General features: G+C 46.8%; 1 protein-coding gene across 10 annotated transcripts in view; it reads right to left on the bottom strand.

The window, feature by feature from the left end:
• Positions 1–26,169, bottom strand: part of DOCK9 (dedicator of cytokinesis 9) — a gene marked incomplete at its 5' end in the record, with an annotated part of 234,760 nt that overhangs the window by 146,470 nt on the left and 62,121 nt on the right. For 6 of the 10 annotated variants that reach the window (XM_080917112.1, XM_080917117.1, XM_080917115.1 and 3 more), the window contains one exon: positions 2,526–2,647. The exons of 3 other annotated variants lie outside the window; for them this stretch is intronic. In XM_080917112.1, coding sequence (XP_080773238.1) covers positions 2,526–2,645 — 120 coding nt within the window. Of the gene's footprint in view, positions 1–2,525; positions 2,681–26,169 lie in introns of those variants that run through there. One more of the 10 variants, XM_080917118.1, reaches the window with a different exon arrangement.

Here is a 26,169-nt window from a genome sequence, read left to right on the forward strand (position 1 = left end):
CTTGCCAAGTAAGCCTAGGGACTTAATTTGATCCTCAACTCCATGTGCTAAAGGCAGATGGAGCTGTGTGTTCTTACAGTCTTCGTGCTGATAAGATGGGGACAGGAATTTAAGCTTCTATCTTTACACCTGGGGGATGAGACCTGAGTCTGATTTCTGATAGACTCGTATACATGCACACACACTCTCAAACACACATTCAAATGTACACACACACACACACACACACACACACACACACACACAAGTTTGCATGCATGTATAAATCCATACATGGTGATGTTCTTCGAGAAAACACTTAAAAAGTCCTTCATTCGTGAACTTTCCAAAGCAGACAGATGTGTGGAGACTTGTGCTTTCTTAAGCACAGACATGACAATTCAGAGCAAATTAGCAACAATGACAACCTTTGAGGGGTAGGACAGGCAGCTTGTCTTTTTTGATAAACTATTTACAGGGGCTTCAGTGTGGCTCAGTAGAGCATTTGGGGCGTTGAAGACATAATGCTTTAAACTGGAGCCCACCCCAGGGGTGGTAGGGTACAATTTACATTCTTTATTAACCATTAGTTGTCCCTTCTAAATAGTTTATTATTTTCTCCTAGAGACTACACATAATAACTAAATGTTTCTTTCTCAATGAACTATGTTCCCTGTATCTAAATATACCTCCATATAGTTCGAATTACAGGCTCAGGGATTCTCACACAAGTCCAGGAGCTATCGGTACTACACTAGTGATCAGCACCCCAACATTCTGATCTGGGGTCTGCACACTCCAGAGTGCTCCCCTGAGAAGCGAGCTGTGCTCCTAGCAGCCTGCTGCATTCTCATTTGCTGTGGGCCCCCCTTAGCCACCCTGGCTTCTATCTGATATTCCCTCTTATCTTGTTTACCTCTGTGGAAGAGAAACTCCTGCAGATACGGAAGGCGTCTGCTTGTATCAGTTTCCTTCCCTCTCTACACCCCTCTGCAGGTGCGCGGAACTGGACCACTCCACCCGAACAGAAGTTTCCATGTCCCAAGAAGCATTTCCCCATGTACAGCTGTAGCTGGCCCAGCCTTGTCTTTTACAATCCCCTGGTGAAACCGTGTGAACCCGGCTAAGCAAGGAACTACAGTATACGCAGATACCAGGAGAACATTAGAAAGAAAAGTCAGTTTTTAAAGAGAAGTCATGTCTATGTTATTCGAAAGGAAAAAAAAAAGAATCTGAAAGTCACTGCGAGCTACTCAGTCCTGTTCATAACTATTTCTGCACATGGGGAGAAGCACAGAGAGCATATTCCAGGATATTCACCCAGGAAACCCAAACCATACAACATCCCTCATCTTCCGCTCTAGGCGCACTCCAGGAGCATGCAGGTGGCTCAAGCCACTCTCGATACAAGGAGCGATCAGGCTAGAAGAGAGATCTAAGACAGCGAGCAAACAACTGTTTCTGAACATCATATTGCAGAAGGGAGGGCACTAAATCTGTAGGTTAAAAATGAACTACGAGGAAGGGAGTGGGGAGAGGGGCAGCTTATTTGACTGGTCTTCAGTTAAGGACAAGCAGAACAGTCTTGAATACAAGGTAACCTCCCTCGTCGCAAAGAAAAGCGATTCTGTCAGGGTCAAGTTTGCTTTTGGAAAGTTCAAGCTCCGATCCTTACAGCCATTAATTGCCAACGCAGTTAACTGGAAACCAAACACTGGAGTACTAGAGCAGCCTCGGCTGAACTTCCATGTTTGGGGTGGGGAAAGCTACACAGAAGTACTAGGCACCAGCTTGACAATCCCTTTAACAGATAGTGTGAAAGGCTCAATTGTCCCCTCGGCAGAGCGTGCTGGTGGTTTCTGCAGCTTGCTTAAAAAATTATGTGCCTTTATTGTACTAAAGAAATTCCAAACGGGAAGCACAGCCTACTCGTTGATGGTTAACAGCACGATCACTTTCCACAGTCTTCCCGTGCAGAAGCTGAGAAGACACTTGAGTTCCTTCAAACTGCTATGGACCTGGCTAATGTTAAAACATCAACTTTGTCAGCTGCCTCACAGTTGAGATGCTTCCCGACTGTTCAACCCAAACTCCTGATAAGGACAAACGAGGGGAAGAGAAGAGGCACACAGTCTGAAAGCCCTCCTCAGCACCTGCCTTCTCTTCTCGCTGACATACATAGATAACATAATGCACAAAAGGGTTCAATTCTGCAAAAAGGTTCCTTTCCTACTCCCAGGTTGTTATTAAAATCCCCACCCAGTTGACTTCTGAAAAAAAAATGTTGTGGCTAGGTGTGACAATATTTTTGAACAATACTAAATTGTTTTGTCCAAAGTTCCTCCCAGAAACCTGTTCACCCACGAACGTCAAAATTCCTTCCCTCATGAGGAAGAATGGAAGTAGACTTTAGGTCACTCTATGAGGAATGTAGAGAGAAAGGGTTCCCTAGAGACAGGTGGAGCAAGTCAGAGAGTCAGAAAGGGACAAGTCACCGGACTCATTCGGGAACGGATACAGCCCTGAGTCAGGGAAGGGACTCTTACCAATGCCGAGCTCTCTGCCTCCGAGTCAGCCTGAGCCGCATCCTTGTACTGCAGGGGGGACTCGATGACCAGCTCCTTCTTCTCATTCCTACCGCTAGTCCTGTACTTATCAGCCTGCATCCTCCACACAGACGGCTGTCAGAAAGCCTGCAGCGGGGACAGCGGAGAGTCCACTGCTGCACCGCTGGCCGAGAAAGGAAAGGAAGCCTGTTTCCCAGGCACAAGGGGTCAGTCAGCCTTACTGGCTGGAAGTGCAGAGCCTGAGGGGTGGGGAAGGCATGACTGAGAAGGCCAGCCTCCAGGGGTGTTACTACAGCTCGGAAAATGGGAGGCTCCTTTTTGCTGCCCAAAGAAAAACAACTCCCAAACAGAACAATACACAGTGTACCGCCTCTGTGATGAAAGACCAGCCTCATTGTGTCTGTTCCACGCAGCGTGGGCCACATCAATGTGAACCCAGATAGTGCAGCATTGAGAAGAAAGACTGCCAATCTCAGAGAGGCTCCCTCGTAATGACTTCCGATCTGAAGCCCCCAACTAGGTGGCTTGGCTGGTCTAAAAGTTGCAGTTTCAAAACGCTTTCATTTGTGTTATGGCTAAGCACCAAGTACTTGGCTCCTGATCAAAGCAGGACCAAGCAAGCAAGGGTGTTCCCAGAGGTGCAGTGCAAGAAATTCCTCAGGACAGACAGCAGCAGACAAATCTCCTACATCTACGGTTTTATGCCAGGGAGATGATACTATGCTGAATAAATTGGTATTTCAAGCAGCCAAAGCATTTACCATAAACATTTTAGTTCACACACACCAACATGTGTGTGTGTGTGTGTGTGTGTGTGTGTGCGCGCGCGCCAGGAGGTAGTGTGCTCAGCACTCAAGGATGGAGAAGGTCAGAGTGGAATGTAAAGCAGAAAGTGTCTCCCCGTAAGAACAGGAAACAGATGGGAGGTAAAGATATCCTGCAGAATATCCTGAGGAGAGACACTGATGTTCGTGGCAGAAGTCTGCGATCATTACTGTCTCACCAGATTCCTGGTAGAGTGACTTTAAAAGACCAACTAGCAAAAATCAAAACACAAACATAGGCGTGTGCTATAAAGATGCACAGGGATTTGCTACAAAGATGTTTAGAGGGTTTGCTACAAAGACGCATGGAAAGCATGCACTAAAGGTGGGTTAAAGGTAAAAATGCCCTTCCGGTAGAACACCTCCTATTTAGTGTCTCTGTTTTTTTTTTCTTTACAATCAGGAAGCATCTAGTAACTGATATAAATATTGTAACAGCATCCAGTCTCAAAGTACAGAATAGTCTAAGACCAGAAGCCAGCAGAAGAAATGCAGGTACAAACCCCATCCTCACTCTCTCTCCAGGCACCAGGAATGACTGGGGCTGCCAGAGCTCAACAGGACTCACTGGGAACTGTGAGGCCACACCATGCCTAACTGCCTTCCTCCTCCCCTTCAGCATGTGTCCCTGTCATTTAAACACCAGAAATCCTTCTGACTATGGGCACCATGTGCAATAAATAAATTACTGAGCCCATTTAGAAATTAGTTAGCTTGCTGGGTGTGGCTGTTCACACCTATAACTCCACATTTCAGGAGGGTAACCAAGGTGGGCGGAGGGGAGGACCTGCCACCAGTTCAAGGCCTGCCTAGTGTAAAAGGTAAGCTCCTGTGTCAAGAAAAAAACAAAACCTAACTTTTATAATAAGCACATTTTTAACTGTTGGTAGTGTCTGTCTAACATGCACAAAGCCCTGGGCTCAATCCTTAACGTCACATAAGTTAGAAGAAGGAACCCACACCTGTAATCACAGTACTCTTGTGGCAGAGGCTGAGGATCAGAACTTCGAGATTATTCCCTTGCAAACACACAAATGAAGTTCAAGTCCCACCCACCGTGACCCCCCCCCCCCAAGAAAGAAACCTTAAAAAAAAGAGAGAGTAAACTATCCAGGATTTAGAAACTGGGTAGGTTACCATGGTGATCACTGTTTGCCTCTCTGTACTCAGGAGGCAGAGGCAGGGGCACCTCTAGGTTTGAGGCCAACCTACTCTACAAAGTGAGCTCTAGGACAGCCAGGGCTACACAGAAAAATCCTGTCTCAAGAAGAAAATAAAAGAGGGTGCGGGTTATAGATTATCTTTCAAAGTCAACTCAGGCTTTCTAATCAAAGCTGTATCCCAAAATAATAGGACCCATGAATTTTAAACACCATTCTAAGGTTACAAGTTGGGGGTGTTGATGGGTAGTCTCAATGACATACAAATAAAGCCAAAAGAAGAATGAAATTAAAATTTACAAGTGTCCTAGACAAGAAGCTAGAAAATCGACATCACAGCAGGAAACAGACAGGGAGGTGAGTAGCAGCTCAAACGCCTTCTAGGTGGCTCACAGAATAGGCCTAATCCTCCTTGGGTTTCCACTGCCACCAAGTAACGGGCACTCCTGCACTCTAAGCTATCCAAATGGTTGAGTCAAACCGCAGTGGTATTCCCTAGTAATCCGCAGGCATTAAGACTGACACTTGAGAAGCACTGTTTACTGTGTCCAAAGCACAGCTTACGTCTGCGGTCTTACCTGCTCCTCGGAACTCTATGTAACTTAGCCCCGTTTCTCACACGGGTAAACTGATACAGACTTTAAATGTACACAGGGGCCACATGGCAAATGAGGGCAACGAGGTGTGTCCAGTGCGGGTACTCCAGGGTGATTCGGTGCTGAACTGGCTGCTTATTCTAACTATGCTCAAACTGCTAAAACGATGTCAGCCAGCAACTACTGATAGCATCAGTGTTTGGGAGTTTAGTGAAATACTAAACAGCCTTTACACAGTGGCACATAGATGCTCACTTAGGGGTAACTGCTATTGCTATCCCCAAGCTGGAGAATATACTTTAAGTCCTAAATTCAGGACTCTGGCTTTGCAGCCTAAAAGGATAATTCCACCAACTATGCTGTTGCAATACATTGCGAAGATCTGCAGCAACTAAAACTAAATCCTCTAGTGGCTGGGAGACTGGGGTTGCTCTTCTGTAGCCTCCGCCCTTCAGGCTGTGCATTTGAAGCAGCCTGGACTACATTTCAAGATGGTGTCTCAAAACTGCAAAGAGAGGGCTATGGAGACTACTCAGCATAAGGTCATGAGTTCAGATCCCCAGCCCCCACATAAAAGCTGGGTATAGCAGTATGTTTGTCTGCAAACCAACTGCTGATAGGGGAAGGGACAGAAAGGTTTTGGAACTAATTTGACAGCCAGTACCAGAATAGAAGACCTCCAGGCTCTGCAAGAAACCCCATCTCCAAAAGTAAGGTGAAAAGCAATCAAAGTCCAAACAACCACTTCTGGTCTTACAGGCGCTCACACTCCTGAGTGCATACACGCTCACACCTATGTGAACATGTACACACATGCATGCTGATCCGGACAATTGTTTTCAAATACTTGTTTGGAGTGTTCATGCCATCAAATAGGCGTTTTCTTAAGAATCTTTGTATATTTTCTTTAAAAACAAAGAAACAAAAACAAACAAACAAAAAAAAGCAATGACTTTTAATCTCTTTTATAACCAAGAGGAGGGGGAAACATGTGATCGGCTTTGAACCTTCTAGGTGGCCAGAACAAAAAGGCAAACGTGATCAGTTCCATGATGTAAGCCATCAAGGGGAGAAAACACACCAGGCTCTGAAGGAAAAAAACCTTGTAAAAAGTTTCTCAGGCAGAGGCTGACGTTAGGAAGAGCTGTTGAGTGTACAGCAAGGTTCTCAACTGTGTCTACAGGATATGCACCGCATATCTACTTACACCCCAGACCAAGTAACACAGTCACCTTCTCCTTCTCAGACAGCCAGCACCTTCAAGTGGCCCAGCTCACTGAACAGGAGAGTTCTGGGGCAACTCTGGGTCACCTCAAGTTTTCTGTTCACCTCAAGGATGCTTCGGATACAGTCACCAAAGAAACTGAAGGCAGCACATGCACTCTCAGCCTAAGCCTTGGAAAAGGATGTGTTTTCTCTATACCTCAGGACAGGAGAGGATATCTGTGCAGCACAGCACCCAGAGGAGACACCGCTCAGAGGGCAGGAAGCAGGCGGCCAGGTTTCCCTTTACAGTGGTTATAAAGAGGTATATGTCAGGGCTCTGGATTCCAACAACAAAATCGCTGAGCTAGTGGACTTGCTGACCTCAATGGCTTCCCACGCCCACTGGTTAAACCCTTCCACCCAGGATTATGCATTGGGGAGACAACATTAGAAAATTACAGTGGACCAGAGTTAACTCGGGACCCAGCGAATACTTCCAAAAACAAGGACTTAGTTCTCAATCTTAATATACATTCATTCCTATCTGCTGGCTACTCAAAACCATGAACAGGAAAGTGTAGGAATTTTCCTAGGGTTTTTTGATGCTGAGGAAGGCTAGCTCTAGACCTCTTCCTGTCCCTCCCTCCTTCCCTTCCCCTTCCCCTTCTCCTCCTCCTCCTCCCATGAGTGTGTCCCCCATAGTTCTGAGAAGCTGCAGGCCCCTGCTCCTGCTCAAACATGTTTTGATGCCTCCTATCCCAGAAAGCCTCCCTGACCCTCCCAGGCAAGGTGATTTCTCCTCTATCAACCCTCTGGGTACCACCCTTGTCTCTCCAGGAATGTTTCCTGGCCTTGTACCTCTAACCTCTCACAGGTAAAACCCAAGGGATAGTTTAGTAACAATTACAATGTCCCTTTTCCTCAGCTAGGAAGTTATTCTGCAAAACTCATTAGATGTTTTATGGAAATACGCTGTATATCAAAACAGTATAGCTGGGCTCTTAAAAAGCACTAACAATGGATGTGATGAGCTAGCTCAGTGAGGAAAAGCACATGCTACCAAGCTTGATGGCCCGAGTTTGGCACCCAGAACTCACTAATTTAGTTTGACTCACTGTGTTGACTCCCTAATAACAGCGGCATAAGTCTGAAGCTCACTCTACTCAAGCATCTATCTGATTGAATAACCACAGAGATGAAATCCACATTACCATCTATTCTAGTGTTTCTTAGCTAGGGACCCAAGACTGAACCCACAGAGGGTGGTCTGTGAGTCTTCTAAAATGGTGAAGCTGTGTGTGCCTGTGAGTTCTGAGGCCCACAGAGCATATCCGGTACTCAGAGGAAGGCTGCAAGGAGGCCGCCCACCACAGCATGAGGAGGCCCACCACAGCATGAGGAGCCCACCACAGCATGAGGAGGCCCCCACCACAGCATGAGGAGGCCCCCACCACAGCATGAGGAGGCCCACCACAGCATGAGGAGGCCCACCACAGCATGAGGAGGCCCCCACCACAGCATGAGGAGGCCCACCACAGCATGAGGAGGCCCCCACCACAGCATGAGGAGGCCCACCACAGCATGAGGAGGCCCACCACAGCATGAGGAGGCCCCCACCACAGCATGAGGAGGCCCCCACCACAGCATGAGGAGGCCCCCACCACAGCATGAGGAGGCCCCCACCACAGCATGAGGAGGCCCACCACAGCATGAGGAGGCTGCCCACCATAGCATGAGGAGGCCCACCACAGCATGAGGAGGCCCACCACAGCATGAGGAGGCCCACCAGTCTCAGGGCACTGACAGGCCCAGGTTTCATGACTGTAAGGGTAACAGCAAGTTAACGGCCATGAGATGGCAAGCAAGCCTGTCACCATGGTTACTGGCTGCCTGAAGGCCACATCAGAAACCCTCAGGACCCATGGACGACCGACCGAAGGCCAATACACAACACCACTGCCAGATGATGCTACTGAGAAAATGCTTACAGAATCACATCTTACAGAAACAGGATGTGATTAATGGTTATCTTCAGCATCTAGACCATTTGTATCTTTTTTCATCCACATTTATAAGTTTTCTTCAAATGCACATTTGACTTTTTCAGTCAGAAATGAGTAAGAGCTGGGAAGATGGCTCTGTGAGCAAAGGCTCCTATTGCCATGCTGACAAACTCAGTTCAACTCCCAGAAAACCAACCCTCCGCAGCTGTCCTCTGACCTCCACATGTACACCATCCACGTGTGTGCACACACCCACACACACATTCACATATATACACACACACTCATATACATGCACTCACAGACACACACACTCACAAAGGCACACCCACACACGCATACATGTACACATGCTCACACTCACATTCATGCACATACACACAGTCATACAATGTGTGATAAGAAATGTTTAAAAGGGAGTAAATAAATAAACCTGGATTACATGAAAATGAACAGACTTGGCATAATATTGAGCAGGTTGCATGTTCTCAGAAATAAGATATACCAGAATTTTGGCTCTAAGAGTGAGTACACACATGACACACACTTGACACTGAAGGTGTAAAGAGAATTCAGAATGCCACAGCTTCCATTCCCAATGCCCGTTCCAACTGCAGGACTTGGCTGAGACTTTGGGTGGAGCTAATTTGGGCGTGTGGTGTTTTTATTTATTGGCAAATTCATTTATAGCAAATTTACTTTAAATCCCAATCTCTGTTCCTCATCTCACACTGGAAGCCTCCTTCCTGGACTCTTCACCACATGGCCAGGCCTACCCTGTTGGCATTGCTGGAGCCAGGGAATCGACTGAGACTCCTTGTGGTATTGGAAAGAAAGCTGTCAAGGAAGCTGGATCCCACTTTCTGCAGATCTATGCAATGTAAGCTGCATTGTAGGGCAAGAAGGAGTCTGTTCCCAGGGAAGAAAACTAAACTGCAGAGAAGCAATCAAGGACAGGTGGCACACTGTGCAGACAGGTTTCATCTGCAGCCACAGAAACGTGCCCACCCTATCTATAACACTGCCCTCCTCCTTCATCTTCCTGCAACCTCAGTCCCTCCACCCCCCCCCTTCCCATCTGCCTCCTAGTTCGAGTTCCTGACTGTTTAAAGCTGACCAAGCCTCCCTTGACAAGCATCTCAGACACAGGAAGTTTCGCCTGCTGTCTTTACCGCTCTCTCCCAGTCCTGGTGCAGGTAAGACAGACGCTCAGAAACACCTGCAATGAGCTTACAGGAGACTCGGGATCTCTCCAGGCTGCAAAGAGAGCAGCTGCATTTGGGCACCAACAGTCATAGCTACTTGTTCTGACTGTAATGAGAACTCAAACAGCAATGTCAATAACCCGTCTTAGGGATGGAAATTTACAAAGCCAAGAGAAACCAGTGTGCCTGGGATTTTTCTCAGGAAGCCTGTCTCCAGGTGTGGCTTACTGAAACCCAGCCTCAGCCATGGTTGGTTGAATGCCAGTGTCCTCTCCTTGGCAGCTTTCTAATGTGCCAGTGCTGAACCCAGCACCACAAATGAAGCAGACAATGTCTACCCTCAACAACGCTCTTAGGATAAATGTTGAAGCTTTGGATGGCCTTTGCAAGCCCAACTCACAGGTCTCTCTCCAGCTAGAATTCTCTAGCTTTCCCCTGTTCACCACACACAGAGGTTAAAAGCTAAGGGGTATATTACTGGAGAACAAAGCAAAAAACAAAATTTAAGCATCTAGCTGTGGTATAAGGCTGGGATTCTTCTTCTTTTTCTCTCTCTCTCTACTAAATCAAAATCCATTCTTCAGCATTCAGGAGGCAGAGGAAGGTGGATCTCTATGGGTTTTGCATTCAAGGCTAGACTGGTCTAAGAGTACCCAGGCTACACAGAGAAACCCTGCCTCAAAAAAAAAAAAAAAAAAAAAAATCCTTCAAGTATCACTGTAAGATAGACCTTCATTCTTTTCCCTTACACACACCTCACTTCCAAACCATTCTGAAGAAAAATACAAATTAGCTCTCCCCCTAAGGTTACTGGTTTATAAAATCTCTATTTGTGCCTGTTAAATTGGCCTAAAGTATTTCCACGGTGTTTACATGGAACCAAGCCAGCAAACCATCATACTTTACAGTGAGAGACAAGGAATGGTAGGTAACACAGCTCTAATTATTCCCCAGAGGCACAAAGGCTGCTGAGGACAGGCCTCTGGGCAAACCCAGGGACACCTTCCTCCTGGAAAGGGCAAAAGGAAAAGAGTACAAGGGGAAAGTCCACTTTGAGGAAATTATGCAAACAGATCGAAGCCTTTCCCCAGCTCTTCCGGCTCACATTAGCTTGTGCTCAAGACAATGAGCGTGCACAATAATGCCTGCTTCCCAACAGCTACTGGGAAGCCCCCTATTTAAAACTCCTTCCTTAAGATGACATCAACGGCAGCGATGATGAGACCCCACCTTGTCCCCCATGCTCTACTGCCTATTGTAACTGACTTCCCATGTGAACAGATAAGACAAAGACTAGAGAACACAGCCAGCGTTAGGGGGCTCACTCACTTCACACCCCGCCGGCAACGCACCCCGAGAAGTCACAGGACCCTACCCCAGTGCCACAGAAATACCTAAGTAAACCAAATGAATGTTTTCCCCGTTTGCACATGATGGCACAGAGAGTTGAAAACAGAAACACAGCAAACAAGGAGGGTTAAGTATAAAGAGGGTGGTCCAGGATCCCCTTCTCTCTGCTGCTAATCAGAGTGTGAGCCACACAGCACAGACCACACCCATGGCCGTAGTGAGGATGGAGCTACAGCTGGCTCCATCAGTTCTCCTCCCTCTACAGCTCCAGCAGTCTGATGGTATGTGGGTAACATGCCCACATAACCTCACAGTTTTTGCCAGGGGTGGTGGTACATGCCTTCCATCTCTGTGAGTCTAGTCTATGTAGAAAGTTCCAGATCAGTCAGGGTTACACGATTGAAACCCTGTTTCAGAAAATAAAAATAATCCTCTAATAACTGGATTTTAAATGTTTTCTTGTATACAAATGATGAGAAAAAAAAACATGAGATGGTAATTCGATGTTTGATTAAATCGTTCTGTAGTATTAACACGTACCAAAACATCTCACTGTGTCCTTCCTATAAATACATACAATTATTGTCAATTGGGATAAGTTTTCTTTTTTAAAAAGAGATTTATTTCACTTGTTAATCGTGTGTTTGTGTCTGCACGTATACATGAGGGTGGAGTGCAGAGGGTGTCAGAGGTCAGAAGAGGGTGTGAGGTCATCTGTAGCTGGAGCCACCAGACATGGGTGCTGGGAATCAAACCTGCGTCCTACCCAGAGTATACAAGCTCTTAGCCACTGAGCCATCTCTCCAGCCCCCTCCCCCCAAAAATAATAATATTTTCACTTAAGTTTTTCATTGTATTATTATTTGTGTGCGTGGCATATCTGTGAGTGATTCTCTGGGTCTGAGTCTCTCCTTCTGCCCCAGGTTCCAGGGATTGAACTCAGGTCATTATCATTTTGCATCAAGAGCTTTGACCTAATGAGCCACTTTGCTGCTCCTTAAACAGAACTTAAAACATAGTTACAATGCAACGGACACGCTTTCCCATCTCTGAGGCCATAGTGTGATGGAAGGAATGGAACAATTAATCAACCTCTGGAAACAGTGGTCCGCAGGCCTGTCTGCCCGGCCCTTCCCAGAGAGAGGCCAGGTCAAGCTTTCTGTGTTTTCAGATGAAGTTAAATACAAAACAAATGAGGCTTTCAACGATGCATACACCTAACACTCTTTCCTAGCTATGCTTTGCCAAAACCTCAATGGGGGGATGTGGAGGCTCTTTTAAAATTATAATTGTGGCACGAATAAGTAAAAGCAAAATTGCCCAGTCTCCAGGCACCTGACACACATTCCTACTGAACTCAGCCCAGTTCAGCCCCTTCAGCATAACAAGGAGTGCTATTGTTTACAGAGACCCCTATGCTTCTAAACTAAACAGCTTATCCTAAATTCACACTGTGCCATAGCTTTCAGCTAAGGCCCAACACAATCCGAGCCATGGTGACTAAGTAGATTTGAATTGTTTTTAGCTTTGTTTCAGACAAAAATCTTACCTCCCCCCTTTGCTCACACAAGCATCTTAGGGGAGATGTAAAGAATACTGGAAATTTTTCTGTGCCTGAAAACAAAGGTCTGGAGAAATGCAATAAAAGTCAGTATTAATGATGATTGTGTTTGAAACAGAGAACAAAGAGTTTTCCTTCTACTTTGCCAGGTTTAATTTTTTTTTCCTTAATAAGCATGAATTACTTCAAATTAAGTACTTTAGCATCTCAAAGCCATTTGGGAAATAATGCGAGTCTGCCGAAGTTGTGGCCAATGCCGGTGTGCAGCTTCGAGCCAGAGTGTGCAACTCCTCAGTTCAGTAATCAGACTTAACAAGAGCACCGGGGGAAAACACTTGAGCAAAAATAAATAAACAAAACATTTCCCCCTAAAACCTGCAACCTACAAGTCAAAGCTGGAAACATAAGCTGGTTTTTGCCTCTTTCTTTTGCTTCTTTTGCCTCTGGGACCAGTTCAACTTCCTAACGCCAGGCCCCTGGGAACAGGCACCATCCAGTCCCCCATCACCCTGCCATGTGGCTCCTGCTTCATGGACAGGGGCACCCTGAGGCCCAGGAGAGGAGGCACCACTGAACTAGTCAAAAGCTCCAAACATTATGCCTATGGATTTTTATTGACCTTGATAAAAATCAACTGACTTAGAAAGCTCCAAGTGACTAGATGCTCGGAAGGCAGCCACAGCCCAGGAGTTCAAAACTCAAGCGCCTCCCTCAGAAGGTAACCGACACGCTGGGACAATCTGGGACAATCTGAGCCTTAGAGCCACACTCTGTTGGAATCCTGTTTCCTTGTTCAGATACAGATAAAGCTACTAAGGGCTCTGAGAGGAAAGAGGACATGTCAAAGCAGGGGCAGAGCCCCTCCTGCCAATGTCTCCAGGGAAGGAGAGAAGGAACAAGCTGGGTTGTGCTCCCAGACAAGGTGGCTTCTCCTCCCTTCACCTCTGCTGTCAGAGGTGACAAAGCCCAGGGACCTGGAGTTCCTGTTTTTCTCTCCCCTGAACTCTTGCACAGAGGTCACAGGGTCTGACTGTGCTGCCTCCTGATGCCTCACTTCCCCGGCTCTGGAAATGTGAGCTGTCAACTTGGAATGCTCTCCTACCACCTCAACATCTGTCACATACCTGCTCACCTCTCAAACCACAGCGCCGAAGTTCTTCTTCTCATGAGGCCCCGGAACACTCAGTCCTGAAGAATGTCTTCCTGGTTCATCCAAAAGGAGGTGAGGCAAGAGCCTGTCTTAGAGCTGCTAAACCTGGTTGTCCACTGATTTGAAGAATTTTAAAATAGCAATAATAATAGTAATAATAATATTATAAATGAATACTATGATAAACAACTATTATTATGTATTATTCGAGGGTCTGCCTGGACCTTCCAAATCAGCACCTTGAACGGAAAGCCAGAACTCTCCCAAATGAATACACTGCAGGCTGATGCTCACCTATGTTCAGGTTTGCTGGGTTTGCTTTAGTAACTCGGGGAGTGTGAAAAGCAGACATCCACAGTACAAATCTGTAAACAGGGAATCATGGCAGGTCTAGGATTGCCTCTGCACAGGTATGACACAAGGGGTTGTGGGTGGCAAAAAAGTAGGAGTTGAACTAGGATGAAGACTGAAGCCGGAAGTTTTCTGTCTTCTGCACGAAACACACATAGGCTTTACTCAAAGGCTCCATGAATGACTGTTTCCTATTAGCCTCCCTTTGGGGAAGCTCTATCTCTGACCCCTTCAAGGACAAACCTGCAAGAAAGGCCCCCCAGAACAGGAAAGGGGCACACATCTCTCAAATGCTTCTAATGCTGTGTCACACAGGGAAACCCTTGCTTAGCAGAACAGTTTCTCAGTAGGGCACGGGACAAAGCCAATGTCAGCATGCGGTTGGCTGCCTCCCCACAATCCTATGGCAAATCTCTTGCCTGCTTGCAGGTTGAGTTTCCACTCAAGGTAAGCCTGTGACTCCTGCTAACTCCCAGCAACAGAGACATTCGGTCTGAAGAGAGGGAAATGAGATCCTGGGGCTTTCCAGGAGGAATAAAATGACATCTGTATCCATAATTCACTGCAATTCAGTCAGAAGAAAAGGTGCCAACATTACAAGCCATATTAGTGTCTGTTCTGAAGAAATCTGTTTCTCGGGCTCACATGTAGAGCTGCACCCTTCATGAACCTGTCAATTCCCTGACACAAATCTTGTAAGAATGCAGAAAAAATAAGAAATAAAAAAAATGAAGATTGTAGCATCTTCATTTTGGCTGATCTGGTGGCAGTTGTCAACTTAGAACAACCTATGAAGAGGGAGTGTCTACCTTGCTGATTGACACAGGAGGGCCCCGCCCTCTGTGGTTGACACCATCCCTAGGTAGGTGGTCCTGGTTTGTGTAAGGTCACTGAATGAGCCAGCCAGAGGGTAGGTAGGGCTAGCAGCAACAGACCTTCAAGGCTGCTTTAAGCGCCTGTGTGGGTTCCTACCCTGAGTTTCCTCAGTGCAAGCTGTGCCCCGGAAAGGTGGCCCAAATAAACCATTCTTCTCACACTGGTTTTAGTCATCATGTGTCTAATCACAGCAACAGAGAAGCTGCAAAAGCAGTGTCTGAGTCCGGTTTTCTAGTTTGGGAGTTTTTGAGGTCTGGCCTTGAGTACGCCAACAACTCCTTCCTTGGAGCACTGGGTCCCAGCACACTCATTTCCTTTGAGATAGAGTCTCAACGTGACATGACCAGTGACCTTAAACTGCAACCCTCCTGTCTCTAATTCCCAGGGTGCATTTAAAAACTATAACAATGTCAGACAACACCTTCTCTCAACATCTCATTTCTGGAACAACTGAAGTACATGCTGCCTTAGAGGCCACTAACTTGAGGCAAGATGGGGGAACTTCTACATTTACTAATCCACTAACAGTTGAGTTAGAGCTGCTACAGCAGTTGCAACAGTTGCCAGAGTCAGCTCTCCAGAGCTGATGTGTCATCTCCGGGTCACTGTTTACCTCAGGGACAAACATTCACAGAGCAAAGACACAAGAGCAGCAAGCAGGTACTTCTAAAGACAAGGTCTATGCAATTCAGTGACAAACATCAAGGCCAGAGTTGACTGGGCTTATTCTTCTCCCACGGCACTGACTTTGCCAGACTCTGGGTGTCTCGGTTTGTTCCCCAAGAGGACACTTCAGAAATGTTCACCAAAACAGTCAAGAGAACTGAAGTGTTCCTCTGTATATATTAATCCATTCGTGGATGAAACTCCTTCCTGCTCAATTCCTCTGACTCAGTGTGTGTGTGTGTGTGTGTGTGTGGGGGGGGGGGGGGGGGGGAGCGCAGGGGATTTATATATGACTGTGGGGGCCAGCAGAGAGTCTCAGGTGCCCTCCACCTTGCTTTATGAAACAGAGCCTCTTACTGGCCTAAAATGCACCAAGTAGGCTAGACTGGCTGCCCAGAGAGCACCAGGGTCCCTCGTTGTCTCTGCCTCCCCAGCCCAAGGATTGTAAGTGTATACTAGCCACCCCCAGTAATTTTTTTCTAACATGTGTTGTGAGGTTTCACTCAGGTTTTTTGCAAGTACCTTATTACCTGGCCATCTCCTCACCTGCTCTATAAGCATTCTTAACCACAGACTACTGTGTAAGAAATGGGATTTTCATGGAGCATGCAACATTCCATAGGAGTCTACAACAGTCTAAAAGGATTGCAAACAAGCAACTCCAATACCAACCAGGGGAGGGAATGGGTTAAGCCTGCCCTGTCCAGCTGTGTAGGCACCGGCCACATGGGTTTGCAGACACGGAGATGTCCACAGCTGAGTTTCAAAGGCTATATAAGAGCAATGTAAAATATCTTTATAGCAGGGTGCGTGCAAGGGGGAATCACAGCTAGGGCCCTCTTTGACTGTGTGGGACACGGTCTCTCTAGTTCCCAGGCTTAAATTTGCTGTGTAATCCAAGAAAGCCTTCAGTTCAAAATACTTGGGCCTTAGCCATCAGAGTACCAACCTGGGCCATAAAACTAGCTTATTACTCATCTGTAGTACAATCTCATCACTGATTCTATTATTAAGACTAAAACCACAAAATTATATATGTAAACATAAATATATACACAAATATATGTGCAACCATACAGGTCAAACTACATACATAAAATATTATAGTCTGGGAATTTACCCAGAGATATAATACATGTCTAGTATATACAAGGCTCTTACATAAAAATAAAAGGAACTGTGCAAAGGCTATGGTTGGCAAAGTCTGAGTTCAGCCAGAAGACCACTCTTCTCCCTCTTTCTATGGGTTTGCTGGAGGTGGCCCCCAAGGAGGCCCTGGCAATAAGCTGCCACAAGATATAAAGTAGCTAATACCACCCAACATACACCTGACAGGTTCCAGGTACAAACAGAAGATAAATTGGCAGAGCACAGTTCCTGCAGTTTGGTCAAACAAGCAGCCTGCCTTGTCCAATTACCTCCCTCTGAGAGGGCATCACCATAGCAGGGATGCCTAACTAGCTGCGGGGATATGCTTTACAGATGACGCGTCATTAGAATGGCATCTACAGTGCTGCTTCCCGACTCCACAGTGCCAGGATCACCAAAAAAAAACGTGTTAAAACACAGACTGCTGGGCCCCCGTCCATGATCTCTCTCGTGGGAGATCCAACCATGGAGGTCTGTGTGGGAGGGGTTGTCCCACCAAGGGCAGCTGCTGCTGGCCCTTTAAGGCCTGGAGTGTGATAGAACACAACTGAAAAGCCAAGGCTTAGGGCTCAGCTCTGCGAGGCCATGAAAAGAATACAAGGCCTTGAAGAAGGAAACTCCACGTCCACAAGGCTGGGACACTGGGAGAGAGGGGTGGTGAGGCTTGGGGTGATGTGACATTCAGGTATGAAAGGAGCACAGAGAAAAGGAAGGGAGCTGAGTTCTGCCACGGAAAGCTGGAATTTTATCTCCTGGGCAAGGGGCATGTGCGTGCCTGGGTGTGTGTCTGTGTGTGAGAGTGTGTGAGTGAATGTGTGTGAGTGTGTATGTTAGTGTGTGAGAGTGTGTGTGAATGTGTGTGTATGTGTGCTCAAGTGCGTGCATGCACACAGGTGGCCATGGCCACAGAGGCCAGGAGAGGGAGTCAGATTCCTGAGAGCTGTAGCTAGAGGTGGTTGTTAGGCACCCACATGGTGTGGAACTGAAGATTGCGCCTTTCTGCTGGAGCAGCAGCAAGTACTCAACCACAGAGCTATCTCCCCTAACCCCTGTGGAAGGCTTTAATGCAGACTCCCCACCCACCCCACCCTCCTTTCCTCGTGACTCTTCCCACAATTCCCAGGAACAGTGACACAGTACAGCAACTTGATCATTACAGACCAAGCACAGGACACTCACGAGTCCCAGTCTTGAAACTGCCACCCACAGTAGGCTCTCCCATGACCTTGCAGACGACTGGCCTGCCACAAAACTGCTGTGCCTGTGTCCCCCACAGTTCCACACCTGCCCTTAATCTCCTTCACAGCTGCCTTTGGCAGACTGTAAGGGAAAACAGCTCCAGAGAAAGGTATTTAAACGCAAACTGTCCGCTAATTACCCAGCTAGGGCTCAAACTAGACAAGACAGGAATGACTAATGGTCCTGGGGGGGAGGGGGAGCTACCAGAACTAAGCCACCAGAAAGAAGGGAGGAAGGAAGAAAGATAGGTGGGTGGTGGGCATGGTTGAAAAAGCAGGGGAGTGATTGCCAGGGTTTCATTGGTTCACTGAGTTGTCTTCTGAGAGCTCTCCTTCACATCACGGAGTACAGACCAGACCAAACCTAAATGTTTCTCAACTTACCACACTCAGGCCAAAACTAGAAGATGTTCATGCTGAGTCTCAGTGAGTCCTGGTGTGTGTCACAAAAATCCTAAGTTCACAGTGTTCCACAAAATCACACCTGTTTCCAACCACAGGAAATTTTCACCCTGCCGCAGAAGTATTTATATCTACAGTCAACATAAGTACACTGTGACAGGGACTGCTGAGTGTGCGACACTCAGACAGACCTGCTGTGGTCCTGGACACAGTGAACGTGAGGGAGGAGACTTTAGGGTCTGCAGGAGAGAAATACCCCTTCCAAGAAAGTCCATTCATGATCACTTAGAGGAAGTGATTAAAGATGCTCTTAGAGGTTTATTAATTTTTTCCCTCACTGTCATTAGAATTATATGGCTAATACATAAAATAGCCTAATGTTGGAAAGCAAAGAGTAAGTTTCACCACAAAAAGAAAAAAAATGTGCAGTATATTAAAATATATATATATAGCTTCAGACTAGCAAGATAGCTTAGTGGGAAAAGGTCCTGGCTACCAGCCGAAGACTTGTGTTTAATCCTGGAACCCCCTGAAGGAAGGAGAAGCAACTTCCTCACGGATGAAATGTACCCACTCATATACATGCACACAATCAATAAATGAAATAAATAAATATACATTTGTGCACTTCCAATATCATTAATGCAGTGTGAACTACATTTAGTATTCTATATCCACATACAACTTTTCCCAAGTTTCAAGTCATTTTATGTATATCACAAATCTGATATCAGCACCTGGCTTCTAACATTTATTGTGGCCAAGCAGAAATACTAAAATAAAATAAAATATACCATAACTGTCTGGGTCCATGACTACGCAGCAGCATGGGTCAGTGTTAATATCCAAAGCTCATATTACCACTAGAGAACACGGAATGTCACTGGTGGGGCAGCTACAGGGTAACACACAGATGTCCAGGGTCCATGCAGAGCCTGCCTGTTATTGTCCCGTGTCACGGAGATCTTGTAGCTTTGGATCAGCAGACTGGCCCTTAATAACAGGATAATCAGAAGGAGTCCCAGTGAGGACCCTGTGATGGTATCACAGAGTCCAAAGACCTCAAGTCAAACCAATGACTTATTGCAGTGAACATTTGCAAAGATGTGTGGACAGAGGGGTGTATTGTTGGATACTCTGTGACATATGATAGATGTTTTTCTAGGCTGCATGTGTGAGTGTGTATGATTGTGTATGAGTGTGTGAATGTGTGAGAGTGTTTATATGTGTGTATGAGTGTATGTATGTGTGTGTATGAGTATGTGTATGAGTGAGTGTGAATGTGTGTGAGTGTATTTATGTGTGAGTGTGTGTATGTGTGTGAGAGTATGTGTATATATAAGTGTATATGAGTGTGTGTGAATATGTGTGAGTGTGTATGTATGAGTGTGTATGAGTGTGTGTGTGAGTATGTGTGAGTATGTGCATGTTTTGTTTTTCTCTGTGTGTGTGTGTGTGTGTGTGTGTTTAAAATAGAGACATCAGGAAAAATCTAGACCCTATAAAATGGCAACTTGTTTTCTGTCAAAAATATGTAATTATTGGACTTGGGGTGTGAGCTCAGTCAGTAAAGGTTTTGTGTCTAAGCATGAAGGCCTGAGTTCAGATCCACATAAGATGACATAGCTGTCTCACTACAGTGACCATGGAAGCATGGCACCAATGAGATTGGGGAGCTGGCAGAATGTATCTTACTTGTTGGTGGTGGCAGGACTATTAAAAACTGTGTGTTCCAATCGGAGTTAAGTGGAAAGTTATCAGGAGCCTTTCCAGTAATGGCTACACACGAGTGTGGCTAGGAAACAGACCCTCAGATGCAGAAGGCCACAGACATACAGGTGAGGGCTAAAATGATGAGTGAATGACATCAGTAAGGAAGAGGATGCTGTCAAGGAAAAAGTACTTGGTGACATACGCACATGCACACACACACACACACATGCACATGTGTGCATGCACATACATGCACTTGCACATACAGGCATGCACATATGCATATGCAAACTCACACATGTGCTTGCACACATATATGCAAACATAGGTGTGCACACACACACACACACACACACACACACACACGAGTGTGCCCATACATGCACACACACCATTCCTTCTCACGCTGTATCCAACCACAGTGTAAACCTGACACCGTGGCTAGGCCCCATGTCTTCCAGATCCTCAGTGCATCCAGGATGAATGCATGCTCTCCACTTATCAAAGCCATCTTGAGCGTGAGGTCCATTCAAGCATAACATAGCTAGTTAACGATCCATACACCAGGCTTCTTTGCATTGCCCACAGATTCCAATAACCATCTGCAAATCAAAGGATTCTGACTCCAGATTTATAATCCATTATCTTCCTTTGTCTTTTCATAAACTCTGCACAGGAGTGGCAAATGGTGCAGCTTTCCTCCACGTGAAGGAGGGGTGGTTTAAAAGTAGATCAGAAATCACATGTGTGTGAAGTCCACACTCCCTTCTGTTCTCAGCCTTTCTGTGAACCAGCAATTTATTCTGGAAGACAGACTTTAAGGGGTGCTGCCTCAGGGTCCACACAGCTGAAGAACGGCTTGGTAGAGGCCCTTGTAGATGACATCACACCTGCCATTTTGTTTGTTTTTTGTTATTGGGTTTTGTTGTTTTGGTTTGGTGTGGTTTGGTTTTATTTTTCTACACAGGGTTTCTCTGTATAGCCTTGGCTATCCTGGAACTCACTGTGTAGACCAGGCTGGCCTTGAACTCAGAGATCCTCTGCCTCCTTGAATGCTAGGACCAAAGACATACACCAACCCTACTCAGCCACACTAGCCATTTGTTAAGCTCCTCAGAGTGCTTCCCTCCGCCCACACTCAACTATTCCCCAGGGCTCCACCACACACAGCATCACCTTTTCCTTCTGAGAACGCCTTTTTCCTTTCTGCTTTACAGACTACAGCTCTTGATAGGACTTCAAATGCTGGGTGGTCAGAAAAACTCCTCTGGCTCCCATGAAAATAATAATAAATTAAATAAAAAGCACAGTTCCATGCAGAAATAACAAGAACAGTTTAGAAGCATACTGCTTTCTAACCCCATGAGTAGGGAGGGCTTTGCTCTACCTGGGGGTGATACTGGCCTAGTCCTAAACTTTATTAACAAAGCAAATGTCTTCTGTATCCCCAGAATCTGAGGCTGAGGAAAGCAGCTTCCTCCAAGATGCTCATGCCACACCAGAAGCTTCACTGAGGTGACAGCAGCTCCACTGTCAGGCACACTCCACTCTCCCCTTGCACTCAGTAGCCCTCAGTGAGTCATGGAAGACAGCAGCTAGTGTGGGCCCTTCGTAGACAGCTACAGCCAGAGAAAAGTCAGTCACCAGGAATAGTGAGTTAGAGCCTGGGCTGCAAACACCTTTCTGCGCATGCGCACCTATTTCCCCTCGGGAACCGGAAGCCCCTGAGGGTAGGAACCACCCCTTTGTGCTGGCTTAGGTAGTGTTTACACTCGGAATATCGACTTAGGCTACTGGCTTGTCTCGGCAGGCGGCCTAGGAAACAGAAAATGTGTGCTGCCAATTTGTGTAATGAGCACTTGAGGCCTTTTGTAACCCCGAGTGCATTATAACATTCCTGCTCTCATTTTTTCCCTATCCACACAATGTTGGAAGAATCTCGAGCCAAACTGCCAAGCTCTTAAAGAACTTCCACCTCCAGGGAATCGGTAAACTCCATTTAAGAAGACCCATGAGGACAGGACCCCATGTTGGGTGGGAGCAGAAGCCACAATCTTGGGTAGCACCTCTTCTTTCTAGTCCTGCCCCCACGATTCCCAACCAAATGAGCCCCAAAAGAGAACTCAGAGAGCTACTGGTAAGGCGGCAAGAACACACAGAGGCTACAAACACACACACACACACACACACACACACACACCCTTCTCTCACACACAAACACACAGCATAGAATACAGACACACTACTCTCTCACACGCATGCATACACAAACACACAAACAGCATGGGATAAACACACAAACAGCATGGGATACACACACAACACAGTATACACACACAGTATAGGATATACACACCTATAAACACACAGAGAGAGGCAGCATAGGATATACATACACACACAGCACACCAGACACATACAAACAGAATAGGATACACACACTAATACACATAGACACACAGAGATACACAGACAGCATAGCATACACACACATACATGCAGCACAACTTACATACAAAATAGGATATACATACACAGGCACACACACACATATACACACAGATACATGAGGGTCAGGAGGCCTAAGGGAATAGTAGTACCCAAACATACTGTCTTTAAAAAAAAAAAAAAAAACATGCACACACACACCACAAACACACACACAGTTTTAGTTGCTTTCCAAACTAAATTCTTGGCAGGATTCATAAGTTACCCCATTTATCTCAGGCTGCCTGACCTTCCCTCTTCTCCAGTCTGCCTGTCAGGAAGCTGTCATGTTTGCCAGTGGCCTTACGTGTATGCGGCTGCATGTCAGATAGCACAAAAACAGCCCTAAAACTTACCATCCCTGCTTCGTCGACGTCTTTCTAAAGTTTATTTTTTTTAATAAAATGAAGGTGATTAAAAATGTACAAAAGCCAATGAGGTCTTAAATGCCCGTGGTAGCCAGAGGTTTTCAAAATTAGGACAGTTCCTGTGGACTCTGCCTTTGGACAGGACCCAGCCTATTTTACATGAACACACATCTGCACAAATGACTGGAGTTTCCACCAGTTTTACCAACTGGACACGAGAGAGTCTGATTTGGACAGCAGCCTGCATCCTTTAGTGATGTGAGAGCCCAGCTCAACAGGCAGCTCCCCCTCAGGCTGACAAGTGAGAGGGGAAAGGAGACCTCTCCTCTCTCCCAGAGGCTCTCAGGCATCCCAGCGTTCCCATCTGTTCCAGGACAGAGAACTCGTGAAACCCCACTGGGGTAAAAATAAAAAAGAAGGGGGTTGGGGAGAGAGCTCAGCAGTTAAGACACTTGTTGCTCTTCCAGGGGACCTGGCTTTGGTTCCCAGTGCCCTTGGGTGGCTTACAACCATCAGTAACTCCACTCCAAAGGATCCAACACCCTCTTATGGCCTCTGTGGGCCTCAAACATGGTGCATACATAAAACATGTAGGCAGGACATTAATACATATAAAGGAAAAGGAAAACAGCAGTGCCTGTGTGTAGGGAGCAGTAAAACACTCAGGGCTTTGCCAGCCTTTAATGCCTCACCCTACACACGCCAACCTATCTGTCAATGCGATGGTACGGCCTGACAGAGGCTGAGAGGGAACACATGGAGAAGGCAGCTCTGCTGACTAACTTTAGCTACAAACAGAAGAGGCCATTTTAACGAGCCTTTGCAGGTTCTCCTCTCGCTGTGTTGTGTTCTAGACACGAAGCCATGCCTAATGTAGCTGCAGCGGGACATGGACCTGAATGTAAAGGAGCGTCTCTGCCCTCTGTTCCCAGGCCTGGGGATCTACAGGACATGGAACTGAATGTAAAGGAGCATCTCTGCCCTCTGTTCCCAGGCCTGGGGTTCTACAGGACATGGAACTGGATGTAAAGGAGCGTCTCTGCCCTCTGTTCCCAGGCCTGGGGATCTACAGGACATGGAACTGAATGTAAAGGAGCGTCTCTGCCCTCTGTCCCCAGGCCTGGGGTTCTAGACATAACAATGTATGAGACCAGCCAGAGCTTCCAGAGTGAGGTGCCAGATTCCCACACTCAGCCTCCTACCAGCACGGAAGAGAGAGGCTTACAGGCACACTCAAGTCTATGCCTTCCCCGGTCAGCCAGCACTAGAATATGCTCCAGAAATCTAAAGGGGAAACTGGAAAAGAAAGAGAAGCGTGAGTTAAGGTCCTTCCCAGACATTAAACAAAATGCAAACCCACACACAGAGCCTGGCACGCTGTGGGCTCTGTTCACTCTGCCAAAGCCTCTCAGGGCCACCCTAGTGAACAAACTTCCTTCTGAAGTGCAAATGCCCTTTGGCAGGTACCAGTCACTTAGCTATTTATGTCAGGTCACGTGACTCCCTTAACATCACGTAAGACCTACCGTCTAGCTGAGATCATTCACACTGAAGCTGTTAAGTCCTGACAGTGAATAAAAGGGGTAGCTCTGAGCACCTGTGGAGAATGAGACACAGAGATGGGACGCTTTCAAATGTCAGGGTGTAGAGTGGGGAAGGAAGCCAAAGAGCCTCAAGCATCTTCGAAAATGCCTTCCTATTGACAGAGTATCTATCTATGGCCTCCCTGCCGGGAAAGGCTTCACTCAGCAGGTCTGTGGATATTCAAACTCCCTCTTCCCTCCTGCTTTACCACAGAACTCATCTCCCCAGGTATTCCTGACATCCCTGTCCTGGGTCCTGCCTCTCCCTCACTGACTGCAAGGAAACCTCTAAAGTGGGGTTAAGAAACTGTCCTCAGGTGAGGCCTTTTAGGGTAAGATAGCCCTCAGACGCCTTTAATAAATCAAACTCTGGAGTCACCCGGTCCCTGCTGTAGGCTCCTCACCCCTGCCTCAGTATCAAGAGCCTCAGCCTTAGCATGGGAAGGAAGACTTCGATGGCTCTGCAGCCCCTCCAGTTCCCCTAAGGTGTGTGTGTGTCAGGGGCGCTTTCCTCTGGGTTTTTCTTGTGTTAGGAAACAGCAGCAAAGACATAAGGACAGTCATGGTGCCAGGAACCTTATGACACATCACACTGAGAGACCTTGGGTTAACCTCGACTAGTTAAACAAGACAACTATCAGCTGAGGGCTAAGAAAATGAGGAAAACATGAATCACAGCACAGCACGAAGGTGTCAGAGTGACAGAGTCTGGGGCAGCCCAGACCCCCGCTGCCAGGCAGGGAGAGTGAAGGGAAGCTCCAAGACTTTCCTCAGAGCTCCTCCCAGGGTCCTGTGCTTTACCTGGTATTCATTTTATTAAGTAGGGACTTGGAAAACTAATGGGATGTACAAAAGTGGATCTGTCTCTAACATTCAAACCAAATGGCAAGGGTGTGCCCCCTCCTAACCTGCAGCACAGCCACCTCTCCCATTGGGGGTGGGGGTCCTGCCCTGCTCCCTACTTCCAAAACAGAGCAGTCAGGTAAGTCAAACTTCAAAAAATATCCTCCGAAACCTGCGGAGGGGAGCGTGAAGTTTTCATCCTAGGCAGGCCGGCCTCTAGCTGATAGCAACCCCAGTCTGATGTGAGAGAATTACCAACCCTGATCCAGGGCTGTGCTGGCTTCAGATTAGCGCATGGACTGCTCAACCCATGGGGCGGCTCTGGCTGGCTCATCCTGACCCCAAACTCTGAACTTCTCAGCATTCCTCAAACAACACAAAAGCAGGTTCCCACCTCACCAACAACCTCCTCCACGTGCCTTGACTTGGCCTTCACACGCTGCCTTCATACCCTGACACTGCTCTTACCGGCACACTCTGATGTCATTAACCAAGAGGTTCCAGAACCAGGCCACCGTCCCGAACCCTGGCTGTCACCCTCAGCCATCTGCAGGACCTACGATGACTTTGTGTCTCCATCTGGAAGATCAAGGCTGCCACCACAGCCCACGGTACTGTCATGAGGATTAAAAGAGCAAACAGGCACAAAGACCTAGACAGAGCAGTGAGTACTTAACACTGCCAGACAGTGGAGGCTCACCCGGAACCCCAGCAGAGCACTGCACACACAGCATACTCTGTTAAATGTTCTAATGCGTCATAAAAATGATGGCATTGTTGAGTTGGAGGCAAGAGGCTTAAAAGCCTACACACACATACACACACACACACACACACACACACACACACACACACACACACACACGATGGCAACCTCAGATGGAGATCATCT

This window comes from Micromys minutus (genome assembly GCF_963924665.1).
Source record: "Micromys minutus genome assembly, chromosome: 5".
NCBI classification, from domain to species: Eukaryota; Metazoa; Chordata; class Mammalia; order Rodentia; family Muridae; genus Micromys; species Micromys minutus.